General features: G+C 33.5%; 2 protein-coding genes across 9 annotated transcripts; one reads left to right on the forward strand and one right to left on the reverse strand.

Moving 5' to 3' along the window:
• Positions 1–168: 168 nt before the first annotated feature.
• Positions 169–9629, forward strand: lin-3 (the record flags this gene model as incomplete). Of its 8 annotated transcripts, NM_001307091.3 has the most annotated exons (13): positions 169–229; positions 3531–3598; positions 3650–3729; positions 5260–5505; positions 5554–5718; positions 6270–6351; positions 6399–6480; positions 6689–6811; positions 6929–7017; positions 7485–7760; positions 7808–7919; positions 7975–8061; positions 8955–9032. In NM_001307091.3, 11 exons carry the CDS (start codon positions 3675–3677, stop codon positions 9030–9032), a joined length of 1395 nt encoding a protein of 464 aa, NP_001294020.1. The 8 variants fall into 8 exon arrangements, with proteins under 8 accessions (NP_001294020.1, NP_001294021.1, NP_741489.1 ...); NM_001307092.4 differs by lacking the exon at positions 6689–6811 and having other exon boundaries at positions 5266–5505; positions 8955–9608; NM_171918.7 differs by lacking the exon at positions 6689–6811 and having other exon boundaries at positions 8955–9475.
• Positions 9391–9998, reverse strand: ttr-16 (Transthyretin-like protein 16). The gene is made up of 3 exons (NM_001383201.2): positions 9828–9998; positions 9646–9779; positions 9391–9599 (listed from the first exon to the last, which is right to left on the reverse strand). Exons 1-3 carry the CDS (start codon positions 9973–9975, stop codon positions 9483–9485), a joined length of 399 nt encoding a protein of 132 aa, NP_001369817.1. The 5' UTR covers positions 9976–9998; the 3' UTR covers positions 9391–9482.
• Positions 9999–10323: the final 325 nt, after the last annotated feature.

Raw genomic sequence — 10323 nt, forward strand, 5'->3', positions numbered from 1 at the left:
TGCATTTTCCCTTGTCTCTAGTAAGTTTTGATCAACCAAATTTTCAAAGATAATTTAATTTTTTATATTTATTTTTTTTAATCTTTATCAGTTATCAAATGAATATTTTATTAAAATTCTCTGATTATTTTCCAGTTTTCCAAAGAAACAATCATTTTTTCTAATTCCAGATTGTACATAGCCATCGGCACCACATCGCCACTCAACGGGTATTCAATGCTGAAAATTTGTGAGTTATTTTCTTCCTTAAACTTCTAAAAATGTAATTTACATGTCTCCAAATTTTGAAAATCGTCTTAAACAGAAAAAATGCATGAAAATGTAGGTAAATGAACGAATCGGCAATGGTCCGAGACGTCTTCATCGCTATTGTCGTTTCATCTCTATTGAAAATGGGTGGCCGGATGGTTCAAATTTGTCAACGTTTCCGTCATTTTTTGTGTGAAAATCCTTACGAATAGGTGGTTATCTCTTTGGAAATCTCTAAAGTTTGGGATCGTTCGAGATTTCTTCTATGACAGCTTTTATCTTTTATCAAAAAAAAAAGAATCACCATTTCGTTATAGAAAAGTGCGAGAAACCCTATTCCATCGTTTTCCAATTTGCTCCCATCATCATCGCAAAACTTAAGAGAGCACCTGCTTCTGCACATTTGCTTATTTATTGCCACCTCTCCCAGTCAAACGAGCTCTTCACACCACCAGCCTTTTTCTTTCCGTTCGTGTGCAAGATGTTCCTCTGGATTCACTCCAAATTATTCATCACAAAGTATCCGATTTCTTTTTATTAATGTTAGGAGGATAGATGAAATGTCCTACCTGGCTTTTTACCGTTTCCATAGAACCCGATATTTTATATCTATATATCTTGCTCTGGTTAAATAATTTTCTAGTCTTTTATCATTCACAGTTTCAATTTTTCGAGTTTAGAATAAGCCTCTGCCGATATAATAACTCTAAATCCTACTCCTGTGGGGTGCACTGGATTCCTTGGCGGCTTACCAAATTGTGTCTCATAAATCAAACCGCTGCTTCTACAATTAGTAGTTTTTTTGAAGCGTTAGCGCTAGAGTTTCTCTGCTCCAAAGAATATCTTTGTCTTTATTGAATTTTGAATCAGAAAACGATATACACAACTCTTGACCACCCGGCTGACCATTTTAGTTTTCGTGGGTCATACAAGCACCTCCCATATATTTCCTTTCTCGGGTTTTCTTGCATGCTGATACGTTTCTGCGTACTTTTTCCATAAATGTTATTGTTTTTAAGGACGAATTGATACTAATATATTCAATTTACGATTATATAATTGGATAACTTACAAATCTAGCACGAAAAATTCGGACAAAAGTTTCAAAAAATTTTTAATGGCGGATTCGAGTTTCGAAAATAAAAACTAAATGTTGCTAAAATTTTAAATTTCGTGAACGTGCCCAAAAATTGCAAAAAAAAAGCGACAAATCAAAAGATTAGCGACCAATTATGCAATAAAGGTGATAATCAAACAAAAACCCAGAAACTCAACTGTAAATAATCAAATGAGAAACCCTCATTTTCTCGAATTATAGATCTTTACAGTTCTGAATCTTAGACATATCCTCTGATATCCCACGTATTTCACGAAGGTCGATCTTCTTTTTCACCTTACTTCCTCTCCCGACTATTTGTTTGTTCTTCCTTCTTTTTTCCGACCTTCTCAATTGCGCAGTGCTTCTCTTTTTCCCGCTACCATTTCCTCCTGTTTCTCCTATTGTTTCCAATTTCTGAGCCAATGTGCTCTTACTGTTTCTATTTGTCTCCTCGCTTCTCTACAAACTTGCTGACTGGCTGACTCATAAAGTCTTAGAATCTTCTGAAAACTGGAATAGGAAGAACCAGAAGTAGTGTCAAAGTTGAAAAGATCCGATTTCATGTGAAAAAGGAATACGCCGTATTTCTGATACACTTTAATGTTTCCTCCAGTTTTCCCAAATAGTCTCGTTTTCATTCCTGATAAATAGGCAAAATGCAAACAGTGATTGCTCATCGAGTTGTTTTTTTATATTGGAATTCCCTAGATTCTGAAAATTGTTGCTAACACAAGAACATTTATCTCTCGAAATTGAGGAATTGTTTGCAAAGTGGACATTGATTAACATATTTTATAATTTATCTCAACTCATCCGTATCCATACTTCCATCAGATCCATGTTCGACATTTTCTTGTTTGTTCAGTGTTACAGTAACCTGGAAGATTCCGAAAATATTATAGGAACAAACAAAATTCCCAATTTTAAAATATACGTGGAATCGTTCCCCACGGCCAATTAGCACCGCCCACGAATCATGGGTCTCGTTAGGTATTTAGCGGAAAACCCGTAAATTCAGAGTTTTTAAATTACTTTTACCGATTTTGTCAATTTTTAAAAATTTATTTTACTTTCTTTGTATTGATTTTCATTTGGAAATTAATGAAATAAAGTTCATAAACAAATTTTTTTAAAACTTATTCACTTTTCAACATTACACGAATTTTCAAAAAATTATTTCGGCTTATAAATAATCAAAAACAACATAAAAAATAACAAAAATTGGCAAAACTAATTGAAAACGCTTGAATTTACGGATTTTCCACCAAATACCTAGCGAGACCCATGGGTTGTGGGCGGAGCGTTTCAACGTCGATTCTAAAATGACTGTCTTTCTGAATCCCCATAATAATAGAAAAGATTAAATTTAAAATATGTTGTAGTTATTTTTTCACCATCAAAATAGATCACTGCGCATCTTCTCTATTTGCTCTCTTCTCGAACCGCCCATCGTTGACTGACTCATGCCACTGAAAAGTACCACCAAGAAGCCACTGATTTTCCCAGGGTCAAAGCTAACCTCTTTTCGATTTCTTTTCATAACTTTTTTGTTTCGCAATAATTACTCTTCCGATCAACAGTTAGCTTCCCACTTCTCCCGATCTTTCTCTAACAGTTAGCTGATCTACTACTAGACTGTACGATTTTCTCTGTTTTCTCTGATGTTTCTTTGTTATTTTTTGCTCTCAGCTAACATTCCTTGTATAAAACTGTGATATTAATATCAGTTAAGAAATACAGTTAGTGCGGTAGCCAGAAAGTTCATGTGAATCATCATGGCCATCAGAGTCTCTGAGTTTTATAAATTTATATATTTTTGGGATATTTTTTGAAAGAAAGAATTACGGTAGCCGGAATCAATTTTCTTGAATTCCAAAGAGCGTGCACCTTTAAGGAGTACTGTAGTTACCAACCCTGTATTGTTGGGATATTTTTATCAGATTTTTCACAATTTTTACCTGTTTCTTTCATTAAAACCATCAATTTTTTTTGAAGAAATTCAACAATAAGGAGTTGGTAACTACAGTACTCCTTAAAGGTACACGCTCTTTGGAATTCAAGAAAATCGGCCGGTTCGAGACCGGGTACCGTAAAAAAATTTCGCATTCTTTGCACAATATTTCCTTATGTTTCTCTTTAAAAATTTAAAAAATTCCCAATTTTTTTAAATTTTAATTTTCAGAATAACGGATCGTCGGCTTGTCGGTGTTCTTCCCACCCCTTATGCATCAATTTTTCCTGTTTCATAAGGTATTTCAATTAAATTTCTCAACAATTATCCAAAAAAAAAAATTATTTCAGATATCGTCGCCCACAAGTTTCCAAAATGCGGAAAATGCTACTTTTTTGCATCCTTCTACTCTTTATGCCTCAATTTACAGGTAATTTTTCATTTAAAAAAAATGATGTTCTACTTGGAATTGAACGTCACACCTCTTAAAACATATTGAACGGATCGAATGATATTTGACACTACAACCACATGTGTGTTCGTGTTCTACACATTTTTTGTCTAGTGCACTAAACATTGTCATATGGAATAAAAATCGCCACAAACGACTATGAGAAAAGATTGGTTCAGGAGCAGGGAATTTTTTTTCGAAAACGAAAATGAAAAATTTAGTTTGAAACGATATTTTGACCGAAATCGCACTATTTATGTTCACAATTTCCAGTGTGATTCTTTGGAAAGTTGTAAAATTTAAACATTTATAATTTTTCAGTATATCAGCATTTTTCGCTTAATTTTTTTTCCAAAAAATCGAAAAATAAATTTTCCACCAAATACACGAAAAATCTACAGCCCTGTTCAGGCATTTTCTCGATTTTTGCTCTAAAAATACGGTACTGGGTCTCGACACGAAAAGTTTTTATTAAATGCATGTGCGCCTTTAAAGAGTACTGTAATTTCAAACTCCCGTTTTTGCCGAATTTTTAAAACTGGTTTCCGATAAAAAATTGTCTGTTTATTCAAAAACAACTATAAAAGCACACCAATTTTAACAAATCGTAAGAAAAACTTTAAAAAATTGATTAAATTTCCGCAGCAACGAAATTTTGTAATTACAGTACTCTTCAAAGGCGCTCATCTATTTACATTAAATAAATATTGTCGTGTCGAGACCACGGACCGTATTTTTGGGGCGAAAATTGCAAAATTTTGCGTCTGGCGAATAGCCGTATTTTGTGATAATTTCCGTTTACCCGGTTGCAAATTGAAGAGGTCATACAGCAATGCACAGTAGGTGATCGTAAATATTCAAGTACCCGCCAACACCGCCAAAATGTTGTATGCACCCCCTCATAAACACCCTTGACAATACTACCATCGGTATTTATTTCACCTATATTGGCAGCAATCTACGAGTTTACCACCAACTATGTACATACCAGTTATTACATATTCGAATTTAAATGGTCCCTTGAATGGTTTGTCATTAATTATTGTAGATTTTTAAAGAAATCAGGCAATTTGATAAATTGACAAAAAAATGTAGATGTCGAGAACAATAATCACAATACAAATTCAAAAAAAGACTAACAACCAATCTACAGTAGTCTAGAAACAAAGAAATAAAATCGTACTTTTTTTATTCTTCAAGTTTCTTTCCGTGGATCCTTGAGCTTCTGTACTTTCAAAATTCTAGAACTTCCCGTCTCTCCCTATTCAATGCACCTGTGTATTTTATGCTGGTTTTTTCTTGTGACCCTGAAAACTGTACACACAGGTGTTCTTACCAATGTCTCAGGCATTTTTGGAAAAGTAATATTAAGAAAATTATACATATTTTCTTGAATACGAAAAATTTAAATGTTCGGTAAATCGATTCCTGAACGACTTCTAGTCGCATTTGGTATGTCTATAATATCAAAACAAAGATTATTATTTTCCATTCAAATATCAATAAAAGTTTCAGAATCGTGTCTCCCTTCGTGGTTTCGTCAAGAACGTAGTGCTCCCGAACAGCTTCAATCTGCAGAGAATGCAGCTGAAAATAGTGGCTCTGTACCACCCGATACTTCTCGAAATTCTCTAGAAACAAACGAAATAGGTGATGCACCGTCGTCGACTTCGACACCTGAAACACCTACTGAAACTACGATTTCCGAAGCTGGAGACGATGAAAAACGAACTGAAGAGGTTGCAAAAGAATTAAGTAATACTTAAATGTATAGAGAAAATCTCAGAAATTTGTTTTTTTCAGTCGAGAAAGAAGCAGAATATGAGGGTGAATATGAAGATGAAAAGGTTGATGAAGAAGTAGAAGAAGCGTTAAAATATAATGAAGATGCCACTCAAGATGCCACGTCGACTCTTAAACCGGCGGTTCGGAAGGAAATCGAGAAGTTGAAAGAAGCAAAATGCAAAGGTAGCCATTTGATTAGGTCTGAAAAACCTTTTGAGTTTTCGTTCCATTTTTCAGATTTCTCGGTTTTCGGGAAAAACCAACCCTTTTTTTAGTTATTTCAACAAACAGTTTTTGAAAATCTAAAAAATTGAAAAACTGAAAAAAGTTGGAAATAATGTATGTTTAAAAAAACGAGAAAACTAGGTTTCTTAAAAACATGTCAATTTTTATGCGAAAATGTATTTTATAAAATAGGAAAATTACCGAACATTTTGAATTTTCAAAAAAAAAAACCAACAAAAAATTGAAAGTTTTTGATTTTTAGTTTTTTCAAAAATTTAAATTTAAAAACGATTTTCGATTTCAAATGAATGAATTTTTCGATTATTTCGATTTTCAAAAAATAGAAAAAGTTTTCGACGACATCTTTCCATGATTCTTGCTTGTTGAAATAATTAAAAACGGGTGTTTTTTTCCGAAAATCGACACCCTTGCAAATGGATTTATGCAATTGGAGTTCTTTAATAGATTAATGAATTCAGTCTAAAATCTTGAAAAAAAATAATTTTCAGACTACTGTCATCACAACGCGACATGCCACGTGGAAGTGATATTCCGTGAAGATAGAGTTTCAGCAGTTGTTCCTTCTTGCCAGTAAGTCTGGAAACAATTATGAGCAAGTACAGTAATCCTTTTTGCAGTTGTCCACAGGGTTGGGAAGGCACTCGTTGTGATCGTCACTACGTTCAGGCGTTCTATGCCCCAATCAACGGCAGATATAATGTACGTTTGAGCACGATGAGCAGCACGGCGCAACTCCTCGTTCAAGTAATTATAATCTCTCATCTAAACAAAAAAAATTAACAAAAATACCCTTATTGTGAAACCCTAATTAAGTTGCATGTAGCATGTTCTCATCTAATTATTTTTTGGTTTGTTTGCGGTGATGGTTTTCTATGAGAAACATATCATTTTTGTAAATTATTTCTAGGGAAAAACGAAAAAACCATTAATTTTTATGGTTCATCATCCAAATCAAACGATTTCTACAACGCCTTCCAGTCAAGATTCTGAAATTTCTTCTATTTTCAGTGGGCTTTATGAGAGAATTGTGGTGAGAATATAAATTATATAATGGGCTTGATGTCCACATTATTCGTCAATCTAGAATATTCGAAATATGAAAAAAATTAAATTTTAAAATGCTGCATTTGCTCATACTTTTTTTCAGCAATCTTCAACATCAGCTATTCCTGCGTTCGCATTTCTCATTGTCATGCTCATCATGTTTATAACAATTGTTGTTTATGCTTATAGAAGGTATACTTTTCATCAAAAATTTGAAGTCTTGGTAAATTTTCGGTTTTTTTTCTCAGAAAAAATTTCAGGATATTATGAAATTTTGTTCATTTTGATGAGAAAAAACCTTAGAAAATAGCATTTTTCTAAAAGGAGAAAAATGACCGATAAATTGATTTTTTTTTGAAATATTGAAATATCTGAAGAACGAAAAATTGGAAAACGAAAAATTTCGATTTTCAAGTTTAAAAAAATCGAAAAAAATTTGCATACAAAAATGCAATGTTTCGAAAAATATATTTGAATTTTGGCCAGTTTATTCTTTTCTCCTCTCTTCAGAAGAAAATTATGTTAGGAAAATTGTTTTCTAATCAACACACAGCTTAATAATATTTTGAAATTGTTGTTAATTTTCTAAGCATCTTTTTTTAAAGATTTTCGAACATTTTAATGTAAATTGTTCAAAAACAACTATATAAATGTTTCAGAATGTCTAAACGATCGGATGATATGACATATACAATGAGTCATATGTGCCCACCAGAAGCATTCAATGTCCTCAAAACACCAAATGGACGACATATTCCAGTTCATCAAATTCCATCATGTTCTTATACTATCCCAACACCGGGTACAGTACCTCCAAATATATCATCAACTCCTGGATCAAGAATACCCACTCGTCAACAAGCTATTCGAAATAATGAACAAGCACGGAACAACTTTTTCAGCATTCTCAGAAGTCAAGGTACCATTCCATCCAGGTATCAAAATTCTGAAAATTCATTTTCAAAATAAAATGAACTTTCAGGAGTATCAATGACGACGACACGCCGAAGCACTACAAGTCAGTGCCACGTGTTGAAGTTTCAGCAATTAATTACTCTGGCCACATTGATTTTTCAACAGTATCATATCAGTCGGTCAGTTTTTCGATTTTCATGGATTTTTTGAAAATAAATTAATCGCACATTTCAGACTGAATCAGAAGTTTCAAAAGCATCAGTAACATGTCCACCACCGGCGCACACTGTAATTAATATCGAGTTGGATTCTGCAGATACGGTAATTATTGTTTTTAAAAACTAAGAATCGAGGTGATATTACTCAAATGCGATTTTTTCCACGACAAATTTTTGTTGAATGTGGAGTTGTGTCGTTTTGAATGCACTTCAAATGATAAAAATAGACCTCAATGAACAGATATAACTGTTAAAAAACTTTACGAAAGTTTTTTAAATCTTTAATGATTTTTTGGATTTTGCAAAAACTAAAAAAAGGCTAATTATTTTTGAATTACCGCGCAAATGATGGAATGATTTCTGGAAAATATTTTCTAATTTTTCAATATTTGATGTAAACACCGTTTGTCAATTTTTCAGACAATTTCCCGTAAACTTGAAATAACCCCCGAAAGAAATTCGTTGAAATTACTAGTTTGGCAAAAATATCGATAATTTAACTTAAATTAATATTTTTTGCGCGGAGAATTGTCTGAAAAATTGAGAAACAGTAATTCAAATCAAATATTGAAAAAAAAAATTGAGAAAAACCAACGAATTTATTCATAAAAGTGAAAATGTCGAATCCAGGTTAGTCGCAAATTCAAAAATAATTATCCCTCAAATGTTTTTTCATTACTTTTTTAGCAGTTATATCTGTTTATTACGGTCCTTTTTCATTTAGATCACATTTTTAAAAATGACTGTACTCCGCCTTTAACTGCAAGCGGAATTGCGCCTTTAAAGATTACTGTCTTTTGCAACCCCTCGTTGCTACGAAATTTTCATTGATTATAATACAATACATTTTTCGGGTTACATCCATTTGTTTATTTTTTGGAAAATGATTACAGTAATCTTAAAAGACGCAGTTCAACCTGGTATCGTATTATTTGTGCAAAAATCGCAAAATCTAACCTCTGAATAATAAAATGATTACTCATTTGAAAGTTTCAGAATTTTCGATCCCCGTCTCGAAGTTCTGGAGAACAAGGATCACCAGCAACATGTGAACCAATGATTCGACACACATGAAATTATAATTTGTTTCCTTATTTTGTCTTATCTTTTTCTTTTTTCATCAACTTCTCTGTGCTATAATTGTGATTTACCACTGCTCAAACATCTCTGGTCTCTTCAAATTTTTTCGCTTTCTCTTTTTTCCTCTATTTTCATATCGTTCTACATGTTTTATAGATTGCATTTGGCACCCTATTATATCCCACCCAAATGTTCTATAGTTCTCTCACTCTCCCTCTCAGTTCCTGTGACAATTTGTATAATTTTGCCAGTTCAACTCCTCGATTTCCAACGGGTACAATATTTGCATCGTTTTTGTAATTTCCTTTGATCCCTAGTCTCTTCAGGTCCTCGTTGAAAAAACTAAACATTTATTTCATGTTTTTATTAATGGAAAATTGAGAAAAATCATATAGAAAAAATATATATTTAGATAGTCAATAAAATCCAGGAAGTTTGCACTTTTTACTGGCATTTTTCCTTCTCTCCGTGAACCTTGATGTCGAGGGTGACGTAGGTCATGTCGTAGGTTCCTCCGATCTTGTCCTCTGGCACCAAGTACCTTCCGATGCGGACACAGTTCTGGAATTATTTTAATAAATATATTCCATTATTTATTTTGACTTACTGGCTTAGATGGGTTGCAGCTATGGGTAATCAAAAGGTATGGGGCAATAGCATGAGTCTCATCTTCTTCTCCGTAAACGCTGAATTCTCCTTCAGCATCAGTTTTCTTGGTGTCCAAAAGATCATCTGGGTCAACTGAAAAATACAAATACATTTATAGAAAAGTTCTATCAATGAACTTACGGGTGTCCTTCTCATAGAGTTGAACTTCAACATTTGCCAATCTCTTCTTATTGCACACGGCAACTCCCTTAACAGTAACATTCTGAAGACGGGCTGTGCATTCAAGAGCACAAGCGGCGAGCAAGAGACACACGACGAGCGAGCGCATTTTCAACAATAAGTTGTTGAGGTGACTGGCGTCGTGTTGGGGCTCACTATTTATATTGAGATTTGGAGATTAACGTCAGGTGTTGTCCCCCCTTCAATCAACCAATAGAATCAAAGAAACGAGAGCCAATTGGCGTGTCCAACAGCCAGCCATGAGACAACATGAGAACTTGAATCAGAAACAACAACAAGTAATCAGGGATTAGATAATGGGTTGGCAAGCTTGAAAAACAAAATCAAGATTTCAAAATATAATTATGACTCATTTTTTATACGGGGGAGGAATTGGATTCAGAATATCTTGTGCACATACGGAAGTTTTCTTTTCTGATAATCAGATCCACATAGG

The sequence above is a fragment of the Caenorhabditis elegans genome, chromosome IV (genome assembly GCF_000002985.6).
Source record: "Caenorhabditis elegans chromosome IV".
Classification (NCBI taxonomy): Eukaryota; Metazoa; Nematoda; class Chromadorea; order Rhabditida; family Rhabditidae; genus Caenorhabditis; species Caenorhabditis elegans.